At 50.9% G+C, this 25,118-nt stretch overlaps 1 protein-coding gene across 1 annotated transcript in view; it reads right to left on the bottom strand.

The window, feature by feature from the left end:
- Positions 1 to 25,118, bottom strand: part of TDRD1 (tudor domain containing 1) — a gene marked incomplete at both ends in the record, with an annotated part of 265,551 nt that overhangs the window by 199,949 nt on the left and 40,484 nt on the right. The window contains one exon of the mRNA XM_082268836.1: positions 6,381 to 6,461. Within this exon, the coding sequence (XP_082124962.1) occupies positions 6,381 to 6,461 (81 nt within the window). The remainder of the gene's footprint in view (positions 1 to 6,380; positions 6,462 to 25,118) is intronic.

Genomic DNA, 25,118 nt, shown 5'->3' with positions numbered 1-25,118 from the left:
ACCTGTAAAATTCCTTTCTCTGAGTCCTCCGACAGTCGCCGCCTCTTCATATTCGTCACATATGGGGTATTAGACTTTGCTCCGAAGGAGTAGCTAGGCAACAGAATATGTTAACAATAAAGCTTTAACATATCCCACCCTCAAGGGGTGGTCCCCTCAGTCAATACCCTCCTACTTCCTGCAACCATATCTCAGTTTTAGTGGAATAGCAGTAGAGTATACATTCAAACCCCAAAAGAGGGGCGGGGGCGGCGACTGTCGGAGGACTCAGAGAAAGGAATTTTACAGGTAAGATTTTACAAAAATTCAGTTTTCTCTTACGTCCTCCGACAGTCGCCGCCTCTTCATATTCGTCACATATGGGGACGTCCCAAAGCAGTGCAAACATGAGGGGTGGTAAACGCATCCGCGCCGAAAGGCAACGCAGTCTCCACATCAAAGAAAGGAACCTTACCAAAGGAAGGAAACCAGCTGGGCAACAGCAAAAATAAGTGCTCAACAGGAGCAACAACCCAGGAAAAGACAAAAAACCCCGGGGATACAAAAAACTATCCCAACAGCCAGGAGTCCCCAACAAGGGACCCTAGGGAACAGCCGCACTAAGAACCTTGCGGCCAAAGGAAGCATCCGCCGATGCCTGAACATCTACTTTGTAGAATTTTGTGAAAGTGTGCACGGTCGACCAAGTCGCCGCCTTACACACCTGGGCTACAGAAGCCCCATGACGGCAGGCCCAAGACGTACTCAGAGATCTAGTAGAGTGCGCCTTCACAGGCACAGGGGGAACCTTCCCCTGCAAGGCATAGGCCTGTTCAATGGTCTGCCTGATCCATTTGGCGATGGTAGAGGCCGAAGCCGCCATGCCCTTCCGAGGACCCTCTGGAAGAACAAACAAGGAGTCCGTCTTACGAAAAGACTCAGTCGATTTAAGGTAAACCCTTATCGCCCGAACAACATCCAGAGAGTGCAATCTCATCTCCTTTGGATGTTTAGGCTTCGTGCACAACGAAGGCAAAACAATATCCTCGTTAAGATGGAATTCCGAAACTCGTTTCGGCAGAAAAGAAGGATTAGGTCGCAAGACCACCTTATCCAAATGAACAACCAGGTACGGAGACTTGCAGGACAAAGCCGCCAGTTCCGACACTCTGCGAGCCGAAGTGATCGCCACCAAAAAGGCGACCTTTTTGGACAACATAGACAACGAGATCTCCCTGATCTGTTCAAAAGGAGCACGTTGTAACACAGATAGAACGAGATTCAAGTCCCAAGGGGGCAAAGGATCCCTCCTAGGAGGAACCAGATGCCGCACACCCTGAATAAAGGTGCCAACCAAGGAGTTGGAAGCCACGGGACGTTGAAACAGAACGGCCAGCGCAGACACCGGACCCTTTATCGTAGCCAGCGCCAAACGCTGATCGACACCTGTTTGAAGGAAGGACAGCGCTCGGGAAACCGAGTACGTGCGGGGAGAAAACCCCCTGGACTCACACCAGGCAAAATAGGCCTTCCAAGTACGGTAATAAACCTTCCCCAAGGAAGACTTCCTCGCGTTGATCAAAGTATGAACGACCTCTGGAGAGAGACCCTTCTCCTTCAGGACCTCGGTCTAAACAGCCAGGCCGTCAAAGCCAGCGACTGTAAAGCAGGATGGTAAATCGGTCCTTGAGACAGTAGATCGTCTCGAAGAGGCAGACGCCAAGGGGCGTCGACCGCCAGATTCACGAGGTCTGCGTACCAGGACCGGCGAGGCCAGTCCGGTGCCACAAGAATCACCGTGCTGCGTTCCGAGTGTAACCTGCGAAGGAACCTGGACAGCAACTGAATCGGTGGAAACGCGTACATCAGCCTGTACTGATGCCACGGGGCCATTAACGCGTCCGACGCGTCTGCCCGAGGGTCGCGCGTCCGTGCCACGAACCTCTTCACCTCGTAGTTGAGGCGAGACGCGAACAGGTCCACATCTGGAAGACCCCACTTCGCGCACAACATCTGGAAGACAGCCGGGTGGAGAGACCATTCCCCCTGATCCAGGGTCTGGCGACTCAGATAGTCCGCCTGCCAGTTCTCCACTCCCGGAATGTGAACCGCCGTTATCGCCGGGACATGAGTCTCGGCCCAAGATAGAATGTCGGCCACTTCTCGAGCCGCTCGGGCACTCCTGGTGCCCCCTTGGTGGTTGATGTAGGCCACCGCCGTGGCATTGTCCGTCTGCACCCGAACCGGGCAGCCCTGCAGCCGGTCCGTCCAGCGATGAAGACAGAGCCTTATCGCACGCAATTCCAGAATGTTGATCGGGAGGGAAGACTCCCCCTCCGACCAGGTCCCCTGGGCGGACAGAACGCCCAGAACACCACCCCAGCCCGACAGGCTGGCATCCGTGGTGATTACCGTCCACGAGATCGGACGAAACGACTTGCCCCCGGACACCAACGGGGACTGGAGCCACCACAGAAGGTTTTCCCTGGTGCGATGACTCAACGAGATCTGAAGATCCAGAGATTGAGGTCGCCCGTCCCATCTGGACAGGATCTCCGCTTGGAGACCCCGCGTGTGAAACTGCGCGAAAGGAATCGCCTCGAAGGCCGAGACCATCAATCCCAGACATCTCATACACGTCCGCAGAGACGAGTGTGGAACGTCCCTGAGGGACCTGACTTCCTCCTGAAGAGTTCTGAGTTTGTCTTCCGGCAGGAAGACCTTCGCCTGCACCGAGTCCAGTATCATTCCCAGATAGGGGAGACGAACCGACGGACTCAGTGTCGACTTTGGAACATTTATCGTCCAACCAAACTCCTGCAGAGTTTGCATTGTGACAGACAGGTCCTCCTCCAGACCCTGTCTGGTCGCAGACCGAACCAGAATGTCGTCCAGATACCCCAGGACAGAAATGCCCTGGGCCCTCAATAATGCCAGAACCGGTGCAAGCACCTTGGTGAAGACCCGCGGAGCCGAGGCGAGACCAAAGGGCAACGCCACGAACTGGTAGTGATCCTCCGCAATGGCAAATCGAAGGTATCTCTGATGACCCTCGAATATGGGGATGTGAAGGTACGCATCCTTCAAATCGATGGAGGCCATGAATTCCCCCGGAACGAGGGCAGCCACCACCGAGCGCAGGGATTCCATGCGGAACTTGCGAACCCGCACAGAGCGGTTCAGAGCCTTCAAGTCCAGAATCGGACGAACCTTGCCCTCCTTCCTGGGCACGGTGAACAGATTGGAATAAAACCCCCGAAATCTGTCCCGATGAGGCACTGGAACCACCACTCCCTGAGCCCTCAGGTCCCGCACCGCCAGGTGCAGATCCCGCAGGCGCTCTGGAGACAGTTGAAGATTTGAGGGAAAAAATCTGCTCTCCGGCCGAGAGAGAAACTCGATCTTGTAACCAGATCGAACGATTTCCAGAACCCATCTGTCCCGCACACGGGCCAACCAGGGCTGAAGAAAACCGAGCAAGCGTCCCCCCACCCCAAAACTGGGTGAGGGCGCCCCTTCAGGCCGAACTGTTATGGGCTGCAGGTCCGGATTGGCCGGACTTCTGTTTCCCAGACCAGGGCTTCTTCTGAGAGCCTTGGCCTTTGAACGGTTTGCCCTTGTAGTGCGGCCGAAAGGCACGAAAGGACCCCTGAGGGGGCCGAAAATTAGCATGCTTCTTCCCAGAAGCCCCCTTAGCCTTGGGGAAATGGGGCAAGAGAGTGCTCTTACCCCCGGTGATCCCCTTAATCAACACATCCAGGGACTCCCCAAAAAGGCGAGACCCATCATAAGGCAGATTGGCTAAGGTCTTACGTGAAGATTGGTCCACCGACCAACATTTCAACCAAACCAGGCGGCGAGACAACACCGCCACGCTGTGCACACGTGCAGCCAACGGAATCAGGTCCAGGTCCGCATCACACAGATACATGACACCCTGGTGGATCTGATCCACCATATCCAGGGTCGCCGCCGAGGCCGAATCGGCCACTAGGACGCGCCTAAGCATCTGCGTCCAACTTGCGATTGCCTGGGCCGCCATGAGAGAAGCAAACAGAGCCTTAAGCATAGAACCCGTAACAGAATAAGTATGACGGGCAAGAGACTCCAGTCTCCTATCCGTGGCATCACGGAAAACAGGGGAACCCTCTGCAGGAATCGCAGTGGCTTTGTTCAAAACCGCAATTGCATGATCCACTGGCGGAGGCACACACCACCGTTCATCAGTGGCAGGCGAGAAAGGATAACGCAGCTTGAATTTACTTGGTACCGCAAAAGGCTTGCGCAGATCGCGCCATTGATCCTTAACAGCGCGCTGAAAATCAGCATTGCAGGGAAAAACCTGCGGCGTCCTGCGTTTCCTCTGCGTCCCATAAGCCGCCAAGGCAGCGGGGGGACACACTTCGTCCTGCAAACGTAGCGTCTGCTTAATGGAAGCAATCAACTCATCCATGATTGCAAGCTCTTCAGGCGAGCCAGGGGGAGAATTATCAACCCCCTCAACTTCAGCCTCTACCTCAGACCCCACTAGATCAAGAGAGGAGCGGGACCCCGATAAGGAGGTCCCTGCCAGAACAGCCCCATCACCTTCACCCTCAGAATCAGAGGACAGAGCAACTCTGGGCCGTTTAGTAGATTGAGCAGCCACCAGCATTTGCACCTGGGCAGCAAGGCCAGCCACAATAGTGGCTAAATCCCCCCCTGGGGGGGAAACAGCGGTCCCCTGGCTTTCCACCAATACTGTAGGAAACTTGCCCTCCTGAGAATCCATTGCCCCTGTAATGCCAGACAACCAAGGGTTAACTGCCCCCTTTTAGCAAGCGCGGCAAGCGCAGCCCACCGCACCACACTCAGGCACAATGAGACCCCCACAGGGAATATACAAACTGAATACAGGCAATGGAGAGCAAGAACAGAAGGATAAAACCTGAGGAGACCCCGCTGCTGCTGCTGCCTCGATCGGTGTTCCTGGAAAGAGGAAGTGATGCTGCCAGGGCGCTCTATGTAAGCCTATGGAGGCTACAAGAAAATGGCCGCCGTGCATGTAAACCATGCGGCCGGAGCGGGCGCCGGTAAAATGGCGTCGTTTGGCGCCGAAAACGCCGCTCCACAGTGCATAAAAACACACACAGTACATCCCAATATAAGGATACATGTTAGATCGCCGCAGCGATCGCTGTATATGCCCAAACATGCCAAGAAAAAACATGCCCCACAGCACACAGCTTCTCACACTGCCCAGCCTGACACACACAGTGTCATACAGCTCCCCCCCCCCCCCCCCCTTGCAGCCCACAGCATGCAGCCGAGAGATAGGGAGACAAGCAGTGTGATTAAAGGCAGGTTACACAGTCCCAGACTGAGACCCCCCCAGACAGACAGGTCCCCACATAAATACACTTACCTCACATGGCGTGGGGAACCCGCAAAGGCGAACAAGCCGCTGCACATGAGGCAGGGAGAGTCGCAATTCAAGACGCACACAATGGAGGTTAAGAAACCGCACAGCGTCCGGTGAGGTAGCCACCTCACCAATCATCCCTGCACCGAACAGGGATGGGTCGTTCACTGTGCCAGGAGCGTTACCTGGCTGAACGCTCGATGGCAGACTGGGAAGCCACTGACCCACGACCTGCGACCAGGGGGATCAGCCCGAGACCCAGTCCGCATGATCCTCTTCGTCCGAAGAACTAACTAATGCTGACAAAAATAACAGCTAAGTAAAGATAGAGAGAAAACTCAAACAAAATATTAAAAAGAAGAAAGAGTCTGGGACAGAAAGTCCCAGCACAGAGAGAGCCAGCCACTCCTGACAAGCTAGACATTAAAACTGAGATATGGTTGCAGGAAGTAGGAGGGTATTGACTGAGGGGACCACCCCTTGAGGGTGGGATATGTTAAAGCTTTATTGTTAACATATTCTGTTGCCTAGCTACTCCTTCGGAGCAAAGTCTAATACCCCATATGTGACGAATATGAAGAGGCGGCGACTGTCGGAGGACGTAAGAGAAATATTTTATTTCTAATGATTTATATAGTAAAATAACATTACAAAAAAAAAACGCAATATACCGGGACCGCAAAAACTGAACCGCGATGGAGCAGGGGTTTACTGTATACTGTTCTCCAACTGTGCACATTTAGGAGAAGTCATGGGAAAATCCTGAGTGTCTAAATCTAGTTAAAAAAAAAAAAAAAAAAAAAACATGCTTTGTTGAACAAATAGATTTGCAGAAATATAAATGTACAAGGCAAAAATCTTTTGCGCAAAAAGCATGGACACCAATCTGTGCATCATACTTTTATCTATGAATAAATGTCAAAGTTAATATGAGCAGTGTACACAGTAATAAAAGATGCCCCATCTATCAGACTAACTGGTAGTCAAAGATTCATCTCACCTGCTTCTGCAGAGTTCACCTCTGAATTTTGTGATGGAAATGAATATCCCTTCTCCTCCATTAGTTTATGCAAAAGTTTCCCTGTTTCAAAAACAAATGCGGAGAATTTGCTAAGATAAAACTCCAAATAAATTATTGTGCTATGCATACAAATGATTTTACTTTAGTGATTACTTATTGCGTAATACACCCTGGTACTGATAGGGTCTGATGATTGCGGTTTGCTATTGAGTATTGAATATGAATTACATATATACTAATGATGTTGGTGAGGCAGGACCGACCAGTGTGGGAGGTCCTATCTGCTCTACTGCGCTATATATATGTGTAGTAGGTCATTTGTAATTATGGCTCCGATGAAGAGGGTTCTCCCTTGAAAGGCGTAAGCTTTACCAGTATGGATGCCATCCAGCCCCTCTGAAGTACTGAAAGAATCCTTGTTCTGGAGATCACCTGACTAGTAGGATTTTTTATGCATATTTTACAACATGCATTTGCGAGTATTATGTATGATACTCTATTTTACCTTTTAATAAATGTTTTTATGATATTGCATTACTGGTATGTCGTATATAGTATATGTGGATGCCCATGGTCTTGAGAGGGCAGCAAGAACCTAGACGCCATCAACATAGCCTTTTACCTTAGGCACAGCACCTAAGCGCAGGAGAATTACTTGTTGTTCTGAAGAGTATAAGAAGTCCCTCCAGGGAGAGACAGGGGGTCTGCAGCGAACAACGAAGAGAAGCATTTTCTTGCAAAGATATTACACAGGGAGAGCCAAGATGTTTGGAAGAGGCTATAAAAGGCCAAACCGAGACCTGCAGAGTACCAAGGGCTAGGTGTTTGGCGATTCCAAATAGAAGTAGTTGTAGGATGAGAAACAGAAAAGTTTTAGGATGCTGTTTCGGATTGTCACAATAAGTGAGAACTACTTCACATTATAGTTTGCGGAGTATGGGGGAAAGCGATCTGCATGCACGAAGAATAGAGGGGTACACAACCTAGAAGGTTGAATGTGCCTAACTTGAAAATATAAGCAGGGGAGGGACCCCCAGCTGATTGACAGCCTCATCTCTATTCCTGTGTGAAGGGGAGGGGGGTGGACCTTACTTCCAATCACCTCAGAGCTTCACTCACTGAGCTCTGTAGAGTGTAACTTCAGTTCTCCACCTTCTTTTTTTCTGACAGCTCAGACAATATCTAGACCGTTGTTCCTAATCTTCACAGATAGTATATTGACAGGAACTGTACTGGGTGACTGGAGGAAAGCTAATGTGATACCAATATGCAAAAAAGGGAGGAGGGATATTCCCAGGAAACTATAGACGGGTCAACCTGACATCAATTGTATGTTAATTATTGGAAGGGTTGATAAGGGACTACATCCAAGATTTTGCCAAGGACAACAGTATCAGATATAATCAGCAAGGGCTCACAAAAGGACGTTCTTGCCAAACCAATCTGCTAACATTTCACGAGGAGGTGAGCTGTGAGCTAGATAGGGGGAGACCTGTGGATGTGGTGCATCTGGATTTTGCTAAGGCATTCAACACTGTTCCCCACAAACGCTTAATATACAAGCTAAGGTATGCAGGCATCGACCCCAGGGTTCGTTCTTGGATAGAGAACTGGTTAAATGGGCGTGTCCAAAGGGTGGTGATAAATAACACGTATTCAGACTGATCTAGAGTGGTAAGTGGGGTTCCGCAGGGCTCAGTCCTGGGACCAATTTTGTTTAATTTATTCATCAATAACAGAGGACGGAATCAGTAGCTCAATTATCAGTTTTAGCGGACAACAAAAAAAAAAGTAAAGGCAATAACTTCTCAACAAGATATAGAAATATTACAGGACAAATTAACAGTAGGCAACTATGTGGCAAATGAGATTTAACACAGAGAAGTGTAAGCTATTACACTTGGGGCAAAAAACACAAAAGCAAATTATGCTCTGGGGGGGGGGGGGGGTCCTCTGGGGGAATACAGAATGGAGAAGGATTTGGGGGTTCTAGTGTTCTAGTGGAGGATAGACAAGTAGTAGCATGCAATGTTTGGATCATCCTGATAGGATTTTTGTTCCTCCTAAAAGGTTTTCATTGTTATATCCTATGTAGGAAAAGTTTACTAAGAAATGGAAAGTTCCCTCTGTTGATGCGGCCATTTCTTTGGTTAACAAGAGTTTAACCTGCCCTGTGGATGAAGCCCAGGTTTTAAAGATCCAGCTGATAAAAGGTTGGAGTCTTTATTAAAGGCCTCTTTTGGGTTGCAGGTTCTGTCAGATATACCTTGCACTTTGTGTTTCGCAGAAGATGCTCTTACGGACTCCATGAGACAAATGTCATGGTTTGATCTGATTACAGTGCACATGCGCAGAATCCTTTGATTAAAGAGCTGGTCTGTGGAATTACCATGTAAAAGATTTTTGCCTAGCTTCCCCTTTCAGGGAGAACACCTTATTGGTGATGATCTGGATAAGTATATCCAAAAAACCCCCAGGGGGGAGCACTCATAATACCAGTGCTGCGAATTCCAGGCATTGGCAACGGCTTCAACCGTCTGCATCCATACCCAAGCCTTCAGAGCAAGGTCAGAAAAAGCCCTGGGCCCCGAGATCAGCCAAAATTTTTCCTCTAAGCCCTCTCTGTGAGGGGGCGCCCCCACTCACCTGGGTGGAGGGAAGGCTTCTGCAGTTCTCAGGAGTATGGGTGGAGTCCATTCAAGACAACTGGGTTGTCTCGACCATTTTACAGGGATACAAGCTGGAATTTCGGGTGTTCACGCATCCTCGATTGTAAGGTCAAATATTCCAAAAGATCCACTAAAAAATGGAATTTTTGTAAAATCTTACTGTAAAATTCCTTTCTCTGAGTCCTCCGACAGACGCCGCCCCTCATAAGTCATCACTATTGGGTATTGACTTCCGCTCGGCAGGAGTAGCTAGGCATAAGACTTAGTTAAAAGAACAAAAGCATTTAGCATAGACACACCCATGGGGGCTGTCCCACTGTTCAATACCCCCCTGCAGTAATCCCTCCCAACTCAGTTTGGTAGAATAGCAGTAGGTGTACAAGAAAAAACCCCAAAAGAGGGGCGGGGCGGCGACTGTCGGAGAACTCAGAGAAAGGAATTTTACAGGTAAGATTTTACAAAAATTCAGTTTTCTCTTACGTCCTCCGACAGTCGCCGCCCCTCATAAGTCATCACGATTGGGATGTCCCAAAGCAGTGTAGACAAGAGGGGTGGGAGACGCAACCGTAGAAAAGGCAACACAGTACCCACATCAGAGAAAGGAAAGTTACACCCACAATAAGAGAACCTTCTGGGCAACGGAAAAGGCTCAACAGGAGCAACTGCCCAGGAAAGCAAATAATCCAGGGTATAAACTACCCCAACAGCCAGGGACCCAGAAAAAAACAAGGGTCCCCTATGGCACTGCGAACTTTGCGGCCAAAGGAAGCATCAGCTGATGCCAGCACATCCACCTTAGAGAATTTGGAAAAGGTGTGTACCGACGACCAAGTCGCAGCCTTGCACACCTGGGCCACTGAGGCCTGATGCCGGTAGGCCCAGGACGTACTCAATGACCTAGTAGAGTGAGCCTTAACAGGAAAGGGTGGAACCCATTCCTTCAAGGCATAGGCCTGTTCAACGGTCTGTCTGATCCATTTGGCAATGGTCGCTGCAGACGCAGCCATGCCCTTCCGAGGTCCCTCAGGAAAGACAAAGAGAGAATCTGATTTCCGAAAGGATTCAGTGGACGACAGGTATACCCTGATCGCCCGGACAACATCCAAGGAATGCAATGCAACCTCCTTAGGATGCTAAGGCTTTGCACAGAGCAAAGGTAAAACTATGTCCTCATTAAGGTGAAAATCAGAGACCACCTTAGGGAGAAACCACGAATGAGGTCGCAAGACCACCTTATCCTTGTGAACCACCAAATAAGGAGAGCGACAAGACAATGCTGCCAACTCCGACACCCTGCGAGCCAAAGTGATCGCCACTAGAAAGGCAACCTTTTTAGACAGCAGAGGTAACGATATCTCCCGGATGCTTTCAAAGGGAGATCGCTGTAACACGGACAGAACCAAGTTCAAGTCCCATGGAGGTAAAGGCTCCCTCCGGGGAGGAACCAAATGTCGCACACCTTGAATGAAGGTGTGAATTAAGGAATGAGACACCACAGGGCGTTGAAAAAGAACAGCCAGTGCAGAAACCTGGCCCTCTATCGTGGCCAGCGCCAGGCGCTGGTCAAAACCAGTCTGAAGGAAAGCCAACACTCTCGACACCGAGTATGAGCGAGGAGAAAACCCCCTGGACTCACACCAGACAAAATAGGCTTTCCACGTGCGGTAATAAATTTTACCAGACGAGGCTTTCATAGCTTTGATTAAAGTAGGAATGACCTCCAGGGAGAGACCCCTGTCTCTCAGGACCTGGCTTTCAACAGCCAGGCCGTTAAAGCCAGCGACTGTAAAGCAGGATGGAAGATCGGTCCATGAGACAGTAGATCTTCCCGCAGTGGCAGTCGCCAAGGAGGCTCGAACGCCAGGTGAACAACGTCGGCGTACCAGGACCGGTGTGGCCAGTCCGGCGCCACCAGGATCACCAAGTTCGGTTCCGAGGCTAGCCTGCGAAGGAACCTGGACAATAACTGAATCGGAGGAAAGGCATACATCAGACGATACTGATGCCAAGGGGCCACCAACGCATCCGAGGCGTCCGCCCGCGGATCGTGCGTTCTTGCCACGAACCTTTCCACCTTGTGGTTTAGCCGAGACGCGAACAGATCCGGGGATCCCCACTTCGCACACAGCATTTGGAAGATCTCCAGGTGTAGGGACCATTCCCCCTGGCCCAGGGTCTGGCGGCTCAGATAGTCGGCCTGCCAATTCTCCACACCCGGGAATGTGAACTGCTGAAATCGCCGGGACATGAGTCTCGGCCCAGGACAGAATGTCGGTCACCTCCCGGGGCCGACCTGGCACTCCTGGTGCCCCCTTGGTGGCTGATGTAAAGCCACCGCGGTAGCATTGTCCGTCTGTACCCGAACAGGACGGCCCCGAAGTCGCTCCGACCATTGGAAGAGAGAGTTTGATCGCTCTTAATTCCAATACGTTGATCGGAAGGGAGGATTCCTCCTCCGACCAAGTGCCCTGGGCAGAAAGGTTGCCCAAGACTCCACCCCAGCCCGACAGGCTGGCATCCGTGGTAATCACCGTCCACAGCAACGGACGGAAGGATTTTCCTTCTGACACAGCCGGGGACTGAAGCCACCACAGAAGATCCATTCTGGTCTGGCGACTCAACGAGACCCTCAGATCCAAGGACTGAGGTAGTCTGCTCCACCTGGCCAGGATCTCCGCTTGGAGAGACCGAGTGTGAAACTGAGCAAATGGTTTTGCCTCTAAGGCTGACACCATCAACCCCAGGCAACGCATACAGGTCCTGAGTGACGAGGACTCGTTGTCCCTGAGGGGCCTGACCTCGTTTTGAAGGAGCTTGCCCTCCGGCAGAAAAACCTTCGCTTTAGCAGAGTCCAGAACCATTGCCAGATAGGGAAGACGAACCGGAGGAGACAAAGTCGACTTCGGAGCGTTGATGGTCCAACCAAACTCCCGTAGCGTCTGTATCGTAGTTGATAGATCGCACGTCAGGCTCTGACTGGCACTCAATCTTAAAAGGAGACCGTCCAGATATCCCAAGACCACAATGCCCTGTGCCCTCAACAGGCCCAGAACAGGCGCCAGCACTTTGGTAAAGACCCTTGGAGCCGAAGCGAGACCGAAAGGCAACGCTACAAACTGATAATGGTCCTCCGCAATGGCGAACTGAAGGTACCTCTGATGACCCTCGAAAATGGGGATGTGCAGATACGCATCCTTCAAGTCGATAAGAGGCCAGGAATTTCCCTGGACTCAGGGAGGCCACCACCGAGCGGAGGGATTCCATACGGAACTTCCGAACGCGCACAAGCGGTTCAGAGCTTTCAAGTCCAGGATAGGACGCACCTAGCCCTCCTTTCTGGACACAGTGAACAGATTGGAGTAAAACCCCCGAAACCTGTCCCGATGAGGCACCGGGACAATTACCCCCTGGACCAAGAGGTCCTACACCGCTTGATGCAGGTCCTGTAAACACCCTGGGGTCAAATGAAGATTTGAGGGAAAGAATCTGTCCGCCGGCCATGAAAGGAAAATCGATCTTGAATCCTGATCGAATGATTTCCTGAACCCACCTGTCCGAAATACGGAGCAGCCAAGGTCGGAGGAAACCGAACAAACGTCCCCCCACCCCTGAATTGGGTGAGGGCGTCCCTTCAAGCAGAGACGGGCTGAGCCGCCGTGCCGGCAAGGCCGGACTTTTGCTTACCCGCCCAGGGCTTCTTCTGGCCACCTTGGCCCTTAAAAGGTTTGCCCTTTAATTGTGACTTAAAGGCGGGACCCCGCTTGCCGCGAAAGGACTTGTTCTTCGGATTTACTGGCATAAGAGTGCTCTTGCCCCCAGTGACTCCTTTCACCAAAGTATCCAAGGCCTCGCCAAAAAGGCGAGATCCAGCATAAGGAAAGTCAGCCACCGTTTTCCGTGACGTCTGGTCAGGGAAAAACCTGCGCCGACTTGCGGGCCCTATGTGTACCAAATGAGGACACAATGGCCAGAGGAGTGGGCTCATCCTCCAAATGTAGTGTTTCTTTCACAGAAGAAATCAAATCATCCATGTGTGCGCGTTCCTCAGGCGACCACGGGGAAGATTCATCAACCCCCTCCACCTCCACCTCCCCCTCAGACCCCAGGGGGTCCAGGGACGAGCGAGACCCTGAAAGGGCCACGCCAGCCACAGCAGAGACATCACCATCTGAATCCCAGGAGAAAGATAATCTGGGCCTTATCCTAGCAGCACGTTCAGCCATCAGCACCTCCATTTTTGACACCAAAGACGCCACCACAGCGGCAAAATTAGGTATAACGGGGGGTTCCGCAGAACTGGGGTCCCCCACCAAGGCTGGAGGGAATTTGCTGTCCTGAGAATCCATTTAAAAAATCAATAGCAAAAAGTACTGGCCATTTAAAAGCGCTGCGGATAGCGCAGCCCACCGCTATAAGCACTGTGTACACAGACCACCCAAAAGGGACAAAACTGAGCCAGGAAGGATAGAACAGAGAGATATGGAAGAGACAGTCTGCAGAGCCCCATAGAGTGTTACCACACCGATCGCTGCTCCAGAGGAAAAGGAAGTAAGGTCACCAGAAGCTGAACTATATGCTGCAAGGCCCAGGGAAAATGGCTGCCCATAGGAATGAATGGAAGGCTTCGGCAAGATGGCCGCCGACGTGCTCGGAACGATCGTTCTGCCACACACAAGATGGCGCCGCATGGCGCCAAAACCACTACATAGCAAGCTATAGTAAAAGCCCACAGTGAAGCCAGACATGCTCCCCACATCCAAAATGGCAGACCGCGCAGTTTTTAGCCGCAGCGGTCGCCTCACACACAGTCTGCACCTCCCAAACACTAAAAGTGACACAGGAGAGGGGTCCCCACACCACACAACCAGCAGTGAATTAAAGAAGACACCCACAGGGATCGCATAACGGAGCCCCACAAATGCACAGACATGAGGGAACACACAGCAACACAGGCCTGCCACCCCAGACAGAGGTCCCCACACAGAAAAGTACTAACCTGTACCGGATGGCGTGGGGTGCCTCTATGGACGGAAAGCCTCTGTCCTCAGATGACAGGGAATGCCGTCAGCCAAAAAACGCAGGACACCGCAGCAAAGAACCGCATATGTGTCCAGTGAGGTAGTCACCTCACAGGCTACATCCCTGCTGCGAGCAGGGATGGGTCGTTCATAGCACCAGGGTGAACCATAGCCGAACGCTCGATGGCGGGCTGGGGATCCATCTGACCCTCTGCCCTGGAGAGCCAGGGCGGCCAGTCCGATTCCCAGCTCCGCTTCATCAATCTTCATCCGAAGATCCGACTAAAACTAAAGCTGACAAAATAAACAACTAGTAAAGCAAAGAAAAAATTCAAGTTAGACTTACCGGTAACTTGTTTTCCAAGAGTCTTTCAGGACGGCACCTTAGAGAGATGGCTCCTCCCTCTCCTCATCAGGAAACACCCCATCCACCAGATTTTAAAAGGAGGCTTCTCCCACCATTCGTCAGTTTGTAAAAGAGTACCTCCGGCCCATGCTGGAACACAAACAGATATGGTTAATCACAGCAATAAATTTATACAATAGGGCGGGATCCTCCTGCTGTCCTGAAAGACTCTTGGAAAACAAGTTACCGGTAAGTCTAACTTGAATTTTCCTTAAAACGTCTTTCAGGACAGCACCTTAGAGAGGATTATCGAGACTTACTCAATTTAGGGAGGGACCACTGCTTGAAGGACCTTTCTGCCAAAAGCCTGATCTTCAGCTGCCAAAAGGTCCAACCTATAGTGTCTTGCAAATGTAAAGTAACTTGACCACGTAGCCGCTTTGCAGATTTGATCTGGAGTGGCACCAGCTTTCTCTGCCCATGTAGTGGCTAGCGCTCTCGTAGAGTGAGCTCTGATCCCCTGTGGGGGAGACAATTTCATTTGGGAGTAAGCCTCTAAAATAGCGGATCTGAGCCATCTGGCTATTGATCCCTTTGATGCCTGGCGACCTTTTTTGTTGCCAGAAAAAACAAAAAGAGTTTGAGGATCTAAATTCTTTAGTAACCTGCAAGTAGTGTATAAGAATTCTTCTTACATCTAAGTAGTGAAAGCTTTTTTCCTCATCTCCTGATGGATTAGGACAGAAGGTAGGTAACAATTTCTTGTAATCGGTTTCTCGTTGAAGCTACTTTTGGGAGAAAACCTGGATACGTCTTGAGAATTATCCTATCTGGATATATGGACAAGAAAGGTTCAATAGCTGATAAAGCATGTAGTTCACTGATTCTAATTGCTGATGTTATTGCCACCAAGAAGAACGTCTTGAGGGTAAGGTTTTTTAATGTAACCGTTTCTAGTCGTTCAAAAGGTTCCTTTGTGAAGGCCTGAAGGACCACCGACAAGTCCCATTTGGGGAAGCTTCTGATAGGCACTGGTCTGGAGCGGGTAAAGGCCCTGAAGAATCTGATGATTAGAGATTCTGAAGAAATGGGCCTTTCCAAGAATACCCCCAGGGCTGTTACTTGTACCTTGAGGGTACTTACTGCCAAACCTTTTCCTGCACCTTCCTGTAGGAACTCTAAAATTGAAACAATACTGTCCAATTTTTGATTTTTCGAATCACACCAGGTATTATAGGTTTTCCAAACCTTTGCATATATATTCCTTGTGACTTTTTTCCTACTGGAAAGTAGAGTAGCAATTAATGCATCTGAAAATCCTTTCCTTTTCAGCAGTTGCTCCTCAGATACCAGGCGGTGAGCTTTAGCTTTTCCACTTCTGGATGATAGACTGGACCTTGCAGCAGTAGGTCCTGACGAAGAGGGAGCTGAAAGGCAGGTTTGACTGACAGTTGGAGGACAGTCGAAAACCAGACTCTTTTGGGCCAATATGGAGTGATCAGGATCACTGATGCTCTTTCCATTTGGATCTTTCTCAACACTAACGGAATGAGTTGGAAGGGGGGAAAAGGCATACCCCAAACTGAACTTCCAGGGATGTGCCAGAGAATCTACTCCCAGAGAGTTGTCGTTTCTGTGGAGTGAGAAGTAAAGTGGAAGTTTTGCGTTTTCTTTCGTTGCAAACAGATCCACTTCTGGCCTTCCCCAAGTCTTGGTTATCAACAAAGATTTCTGGATTTAAGCTCCATTCTGCTTCTCGGATCTTCTGCCTGCTTAAATAATCCGCCACACTGTTTAGTGTACCTTTTAGGTGGATTGCTGACAAGGAAAGTAACTGACTTTCCGCCCACTGCAGAATTTCCAATGCCAAAAGCTGTAGGGTTTTGGTTCTTGTGCCCCTTGCTTGTTTAGATATGCCACTTTAGTGGCGTTGTCTGAAAGGACTTAAACATGTGTCCCCTGAAGATTTTGAGAGAAGGCTGCTAGAGCTAGGCCGACTGTTTTCAACTCCTTCCAATTTGAGGATTTCCTTGTCTCTGAGTGAGACCAAACCCCCTGTGCCAGGTTTTGGTTCCAGTGGGCTCCCCACCCCCATCTGCTGGCATCCGTTGTTAACCTTTGGTCTGCTGGGAAAGACCAGGTCAATCCCTGAGACAAGGTTATCTGATTTCTCCACCACCAGAGGGACCTCTTGACCTTGGTGGGGATCTTTACCTTTAAGTCCAAAGTCTCTGGATTGTGATCCCAGATTCTGAGGAGGAAATATTGGAGTGGTCGAAAATGAAGCCTTGCCCATTGGACGGCTGGAATTGATGCAGTCAGGTTTCCAAGGACTGACATGATCTCTCTGATCGACCACCACTGATTTGATTGCAGCCTTGCCACCATATTTTGTATTTTTACTTGTTTGTCTTCTGGTAGAAAGATTCTTTGTTCCAAAGAGCATAACTGAAACCCTAGGAACTGAACCCGTTGAGCCGGTATGAGATTCGACTTCTGGATATTTACTATCCAGCCCAAAGACTCTAGATGACCTCTTGCCTTGTGCAGGTCCTCTTGAAGTTTTTCCTTTGACGGGGCAAAGAAAAGCAGGTCGTCCAGGTAAGGCACCACAGAGATTCCCTGAATGCGGAGGGGAGCTAAACACTCTGCCATTACCTTCGTAAAAATACGAGGGGCGGATGATAGCCCAAAGGGAGTGCCTTGAATGTGAAGCATTTCCTTTCCCAGATTTACCGCCAACCTTAGGAATCTCTGTGAGTGAGGGGCTATAGGGATATGTAGGTAAGCATCCCTTAAGTCGATTGATGCCATGAAGCATCCTTTTGTTAACAGGGTTCTGACTGTAAGAATTGAGTCCATTCGAAACTTTTTGTACAGAACTGACCTGTTTAGTGGTTTCAGATTTAATACAAGACGAAAATCCCCCGATGGTTTCTTTATCAAAAATATGTGGGAATAAAATCCCTGATGTTGTTCCTCCACTGGTACTGGACAGACAACTCCCTGTCGCCTCAGGTCCTTTAGCAGGTCCATCATAGCCAGGGCTTTTTCTGCATCTCTTGGGAGGCTTGTGACAAAGAACCTTTCGGGTGGTGTCTCTGAAAACTCTATGTTGTAGCCTTGGGACGGCATATCTAGAATGTATTGACTCTGTTATGGCTGCCCAATAGGGGAGGAATTCCCTCAATCTTCCTCCCACCGGCAATGCTTTGTCATTGTGTTTTGCTGGTTGACACAGGAGGATGGAAGAGAACACCTCCTTTTCCTTTAGGTTTTTGTGTCGACCAGTTTCTTCTTTTCTCCTGGGGTCTGCTATTCTGCTGAGCTTTTTGAGGTCGAAAAAGCTTTTTTTGTTGTCTGTTTTCTCTTCACGGGAAAAGACTTCTTCTTGTCCGCTGTTCTATCTAGAACAGAGTCTAGCTCAGGCCCGAATAGTAGATCCCCTTGAAAAAGAAGTCCACACAGCGTATTTTTAGAAGCCGTATCCCCAGGCCATGTCTTTAACCAAAGAGCCCTTCTGGCTGAATTGGTTAATGCTGCAGATCTTGCTGTCATCTTCACTGACTCTGCTGAAGCGTCAGCAATGAAGGCTATGGCCGTGGAGAAGGAATCCAAAATTTTCTGTTTAGGTGAATCTGCTGTGATGTGTGCTTTTAGCTGGCTAAGCCAGTATTCCAGATTCCTGGACACACAGGTTACCGCCATAGCAGGTTTCAGATTCCCCATGATGGATTGCCAGGATCTCTTAAGTTGCTGGTCCATCTTCTTATCCATGGGATCCCTCAGGACTCCCATGTCTTCAAATGCTAGGTCCGTTGACCTAGAAACCTGGGAGAAGGCTGCATCAATTTTTGGCATCTTATTCCAGGGAGCTCCTGGGTCCTCATCAAAAGGAAATCGCCTTTTAAAGGCTTTATGGAAGAAGGTTTTCTTTTCCGGATCAGCCCACTCATGTTTGATTGCATTTGAGATGGTCTGATGCACTGGAAAGGTACGACCCTTAGGCTCTTCCAAGCCTGCATACATCATGCAGGGACAGTTCCTTCTTATCCTCTTCTAGACCCAGGGTGATGTAAACTGCCCTCAAGAGACCATCCACCTGCTCGAAGGACAGTTTGCATTTAGCGGGCCTACTTTGTGCCCCTTCCTCCTCTTCTTCCTCTGAATCCTCTTTGGAATGTGAGGGGGAATGATCTCCTTGGGTGGGAGGGACCCCTTCTGTTCCCACCGAAGGAACCAATTGTGAACCCTGAGAAGAATGTGAGGCTGATGGCTGACTCAGGGCAGGATCCTACAGGGATGACCGAAAGGATTGGGTGGTAGCATCCAATTCCTTCCTCACAGATGCGACTAAGTCGCCACAAACTGCAGATGCTTCTTCCTTTACTATTGCATCAATACACCCCTGGCAAAGTGTCTTTTTCCAGTTTTCAGACAACTTTGCTTTGCATGAGGGACACTTTCTCTTGAAAACAGTTTCAGAGCTTTTAGCCTGGAAGAAATAAAAGAAAAACACACATATGCTTCTTGTGAGTCAGCCTGATTCTCAGGGCCACCAAGGTGCACAGGAAGACATATTAAGGGAAGCCCCATGTGCCCTGACAGGCCCCCAGCCACCGGGGGGAAAGATAAAAGGGATGGAGAGAGACCCCACAGTAAGATAGGCCATAATAGAGGTACCCCTTACCTGGGCCTTACTGGTGCCTGTGCCTGTCCCACTCGCTGATGAAGCTTCCATCGCTTGGCAGCGGTATCACCCGTGGCTTCGGTACCGGTTCCGGAGACCAAAGCGCACCTGCACTGGACCGGAACCGGAATAAAGCACCAGCTCGCTCCTCCCTCCTTCCTCTGCGTCCAGCGGAAATGACGCCATACGCCCCCTGCAGCACACTGCCCTTTCCAGGAAACCTCACTTCCGGCCGGACGAGCGTCACTCGATCCGGGAAAAATGGCGGCAAATTTGAAAAAAAGCGGCGGAGGTCTAAGAAAAATCGTTCCGCTCACCGAAATGCCTTCCCAGGGCTGTGCTCTGCGGGGTCCTGGCTCAGCCTAGAGCACTGAAGAGGAAGAAGGAGACCATGCACTGCAGTCGGTCGCGTGAATGGGAGGAAGCAATCATCTCCAAAAAGGGTAGGTGGACGTAGGAAGCCCGGTCTCTCAGGATAGCACCTTGAGAGCCCAGCTCCCCACAGAGGTGTTCCTCGGCCATCTCTCTAAGGTGCTGTCCTGAAAGACGTTTTAGGAAAAACTGACATTCTGCAAATAAAAATCAAAGAAAAGATTAGAAAGGCTGAGACTGAAGCCCCAGCACAGGGAAGCCTGACTACTCCTGACGCTAGGCAGAGACAAACTGAGTTGGGAGGGATTACTGCAGAGGGGTATTGACCAGTGAGACAGCCCCCGTGTGTGTCTATGCTAAATGCTTTTGTTCTTTTAACTAAGTCTCATGCCTAGCTACTCCTGCGGAGCGGAAGTCAATACCCAATAGTGATGACTTATGAGGGGCGGCGACTGTCGGAGGACGTAAGAGAAATAAAGCCTCTTTCGGGCATTAGATCCACCTGACAGCTCAAAGGATGATAACCGAGGTTCCAGAGAAGGTTCAATGATTTTTACTCAAACCTGTTCATAATCCCCAAACCCAGCGGGGATGAGGCCTATTCTAGATCTCAAAGCTTTAAACCAGTTTCTGAACGTTCGTTCAGTCATAGCCTCCCTACAGGGAAAGGAATTCTAAGCATCCATAGACATCAAGGACAGGACACCGCTCCATCATAACGTGGGTGCTCTCAAACAGGAGGAAATGCTGCAACACAGGCCAAAGCCAGTACGTATGCGTCCTCGGGAGACGTTTAACTCGCAGGCCAGCCCCCGTCCAGTGGAGCGATGTTGCAGCCGACCTAGCGTGGAGCTGCGGTCCGCACGCGCTCCCAGGCCAGACTGGGGGGGGGCCCCCCAAGGATCTAGATTATCCAGTTCGTCCCCCAGTCCGGCACTTGATTGTAGTTCTCACAGGAAAAAAATAATAAAAACAGGAAAAAAACTGAATTTTTGTAAAATCTTACCGTAAAATTCCTGAGTCCTCGGACAGTCGCCGCCCACTCCCAAGTCTTCACCAATGGGTATTGACCTTTGCTCCGTAGGAGTAGCTAGGCAACAAGAATTGTTAATACAAAAAGCTTTTAGCATAGACACACCCCTAGGGGCTGTCCCCTCAGTCAATACCTCTCTGCACCAGCATTCCCAACTCAGTTTGGCAGCATAGCAGTAAGAGAACACAAAAACCCTAAAAGAGGGGAGGGGGCGGCGACTGTCGGAGGACTCAGAGAAAGGAATTTTACGGTAAGATTTTATAAAAATCCAGTTTTCTCTTACGTCCTCCGACAGTCGCCGCCCACTCCCAAGTCTTCACCAATGGGACGTCCCAAAGCAGTGTAGACATGAGGGGTGGGAGACGCAACCGTAGAAAAGGCAACACAGTACCCACATCAGAAAAAGGAACCTTACCACAGTAAGAGAACCAACTGGGCAACAGGAACACGTGCACAACAGGAGCAACAACCCAGGAAAGACAAGTAACCCAGGGGTAAAACACCCCAATAAAAAACAAGGGTCCCTAAGAAACTGCCGCACTGAGAACTTTACGGCCAAAGGAGGCTTCGGCCGATGCCTGAACAGCAACCTTATAGAATTTTGAGAAGGTGTGAACGGACGACCAAGTCGCCGCCTTACACACCTGGGCCACAGAAGCCTGATGATGGTAAGCCCAAGACGTACTCAAGGATCTGGTAGAGTGCGCTTTCACAGGGAAAGGTGGAACCTTCCCCTTCAAGGCATAGGCTTGCTCAATGATCTGTCTGATCCATTTGGCGATGGTCGCAGCCGACGCCGCCATGCCCTTCCGAGGTCCCTCAGGAAGGACAAAGAGGGAATCCGACTTGCGAAAAGATTTAGTGGACGACAGGTAAACCCTGATCGCCCGGACAACATCCAAGGAATGTAAGGCAACCTCCTTCGGATGCTTAGGCTTCGCGCAGAGCGAAGGCAAGACAATGTCTTCATTAAGGTGAAACTCCGAGATCCTTTTCGGAAGAAAAGATGGGTTAGGTCGCAAGGCCACCTCCTTATCCTTGTGAATCACCAGGTAGGGAGAGCTGCAGGACAAAGCCGCCAGCTCCGACACCCTGCGAGCCGAAGTGATCGCCACCAAAAAGGCAACCTTTTTGGACAACAGAGACAACGAGATCTCCCTGATCTTTTCAAAGGGAGCCTGTTGTAACACGGACAGAACCAAGTTCAAGTCCCATGGAGGCAAAGGTTCCCTCCTAGAAGGGGCCAAATGTCGCAACCCCTGAACAAAGGTGCTAACCAATGAATTTGACGCCACAGGGCGTTGAAAGAACGGCCAGCGCAGAAATCTGACCCTTAATTGTGGCCAACGCCAAACGCTGGTCCACTCCAGTTTGGAGGAAAGCCAACACCCTCGACACCGAGTATGAGCGAGGGGAATACCCCCTGGACTCACACCAGGCAAAGTACACCTTCCAAGTACGGTAGTAAATTTTCCCCGAAGAGGCTTTTCTAGCCTTGATCAAAGTGGGAATGACCTCAGGGGAGAGACCCCTATCCTTCAGGACCTGGCTCTCAACAGCCAGGCCGTTAAAGCCAGCGACTGTAAAGCAGGATGGAATATCGGCCCCTGAGACAGAAGGTCTTCCCGAAGCGTCAGGCGCCACGGAGCGTCGACTGGCAGATTTACGAGGTCTGCGTACCAAGACCGGCGAGGCCAGTCCGGTGCCACCAGAATCACTGTGTGCGGTTCCGAGGCCAATCTGCGAAGCAGCCTGGACAGTAGTTGAATCGGTGGAAAAGCATACATCAGACGATACTGATGCCACGGCGCCACTAACGCGTCTGAGGCGCCTGCCTGAGGATCGCGCGTCCTTGCCACGAACCTTTCCACTTTGTTGTTTAGACGAGATGCGAACAGGTCCACATCCGGAGAACCACACTTCGCGCACAACATCAGGAAGACATCCGGGTGAAGGACTGTCCACAACAATGGACGAAAAGACTTGCCCCCCGACACCACCGGGGACTGGAGCCACCACAGAAGATCCCTTCTGGTGCTGTGGCTCAACGAGATCCGCAGATCCAGGGATTGCGGCCGCCCGTCCGACTTGGCAAGAATCTCCGCTTGGAGACCCCGCGTGTGACACTGGGCAAAAGGGATCGCCTCGAAAGCCGAGACCATTAAACCCAGACATCCCATGCATGTCCGGAGAGACGAGTGCTGGTTGTCCCTGAGGGACCTGACCTCGTCCTGAAGAGTCCGAAGCTTGTCGTTCGGCAGGAAGACCTTTGCTTGGACAGAGTCCAGAATCATTCCCAGGTAGGGAAGACGAACCGAAGGACACAGAGTCGACTTAGGAATGTTTATAGTCCAACCGAACTCCTGCAGTGTCCGCATCGTGGTTGACAGGTCGGTCACCAGGCTCTGACTGGCGTTTGACCGTATCATGATATCGTCCAGATACCCCAAGACAGCAATGCCCTGTGCTCGCAACTGGGCCAGAACCGGCGCCAGCACCTTGATAAAAACCCGCGGAGCCGAAGCGAGACCGAAAGGTAACGCCACAAATTGGTAGTGATCCTCCGCAATGGCGAATCGAAGGTACCTCTGGTGACCCTCGAAAATGGGGATGTGTAGGTACGCATCCTTCAGATCGATGGAGGCCATGAATTCCCCCGGACTCAGGACAGCCACCACTGAGCGCAGGGATTCCATGCGGAACTTGCGAACCCGCACATAGCGGTTTAGAGCTTTCAAGTCCAGAATCGGACGCAGTTTGCCCTCCTTTCTGGGAACGGTGAACAGATTGGAGTAAATCCCCCGAAATCTGTCCCAATGAGGCACCGGAACAACTACCCCTTGGGCCCGCACCGCCCGGTGCAGATCCTGCAAGCGCTCCGGAGACAGCTGAAGATTTGAGGGAAAAAATCTGCCCGCCGGCCGAGAGAGAAATTCGATCTTGTAACCAGATCGAACGATTTCCTGAACCCAGCTGTCCCGAATGCGGGTCAGCCAAGGTTGTGGGAAACCGCGCAGACGTCCCCCCACCCCAGAAACGGGTGAGGGCGCCCCTTCAGGCGGAAGTGGTATGGGAAGTCGAACCGGACTGGCCGGACTTCTGCTTCCCTGCCCACGGCTTCTTCTGGGAGCCTTGGCCTTTGAAGGGCTTGCCCTTGGATTGTGACCTAAAGGCACGAAAGGACCCCTGAGAGGGCCTAGACGAGGAATTCCGTTTACCACGGAAGGACTTATGCTTGTGAGACTGGGGTAGGAGAGTACTCTTGCCCCCCGTAACCCCTTTCATCAGAGTATCCAAAGCCTCGCCAAAAAGGCGAGATCCCACGTAGGGAAAATCCGCCAGCGTCTTGCGAGAAGATTGGTCGACCGACCAATTTTTCAGCCAAATCAGACGACGGTTCAGTATCGCCACGCTGGACAGGCGGCCAGCCAAGGGAGCTAAGTTCAAGTCCGCATCACACAAGTACATGACACCCTGATGGATCTGGTCCACCATAGCCAACGTGGTAGGCGAAGCTGAATCAGCCACCAAGGTGCGTCTAAGCATCTTCGTCCAATCTGTAACAGCCTGTGCCGCCATAATGGAAGCAAAAATAGGCTTCAGCATAGAACCAGCAACCATATAGGCATGACGGGCAAGAGACTCCATTCTCCTGTCCGTAGGGTCCCGGAAAACCGGGGTATCCTCAGAAGGCACCGCAGTAGCCTTGTTCAAAAAGGCCACCGCGTGATCCACCTGAGGCGCCACACACCAACGCTCGTCGGTGGAGGGCGCAAACGGATAAAGCAGTTTAAACTTATTTGGCACAGTAAAGGGCTTCTTTAAATTGCGCCACTGTTCATTAACAGTATGGTGAAATTAAGCAGGACAGGGAAAAACCTGCGCTGATTTTCGAGTCCTCTGCGTTCCAAAAGAGGACACCCTAGCAGGAGGAGTAGGCTCATCCTCTAGGTGCAAGGTATCTTTAATGGAAGCAATCAGCTCATTCATGAGTGCAAGCTCTTCAGGCGAGCCAGGGGGAGAAACATCAACCCCCTCCACCTCTGCCTCCCCCTCGGACCCCAGAAGGTCCAAAGATGAGCGGGACCCCGAGAAGGGTACGCCAGCCACAGCAGCCACATCGCCCTCTGAATCAGAGGAAATGGATACCCTGGCCCTTTTTGCGGATCGTTCAGCCATCAGCATCTGCACCTGAGACACTAAGGAAGCCACTATAGCGTTCAGATCGGCCCCCTCGGGGGGTGCAGCAGCCCCCTGGTCCCCCACCAGGGCGGGGGGAAACTTGCTATCCTGAGAATCCATGCCCCAGTAATGAAAAGCAAAAAAGGTACTGGCCCTTTAACACCACGGCGAGCGCAGCCCACCGTACACTACTGTATGCACCGACCCCGCAGGGAAAGATAACACTGAGCAAGGAATGACAGGACAAAGAAGGTAAAAACCTGGAGAGAGCACAACAGGCTGCTGCCACCGATCGCTGTTCCCAGAGAAAGAGGAAGTGATGCAAAAGCTGGCTGACTGATATAGCCCATGAGGCTCCGCAAACATGGCCGCCCGGCCGAGGGATGAGGCTACAGGAACATGGCGCC

Source organism: Pelophylax lessonae, assembly GCF_965119305.1.
Source record: "Pelophylax lessonae genome assembly, chromosome: 9".
NCBI lineage: Eukaryota > Metazoa > Chordata > Amphibia > Anura > Ranidae > Pelophylax > Pelophylax lessonae.
Note: the sequence above shows the minus strand (reverse complement) of the source record. Positions and strands in the feature narration are given on the sequence as shown.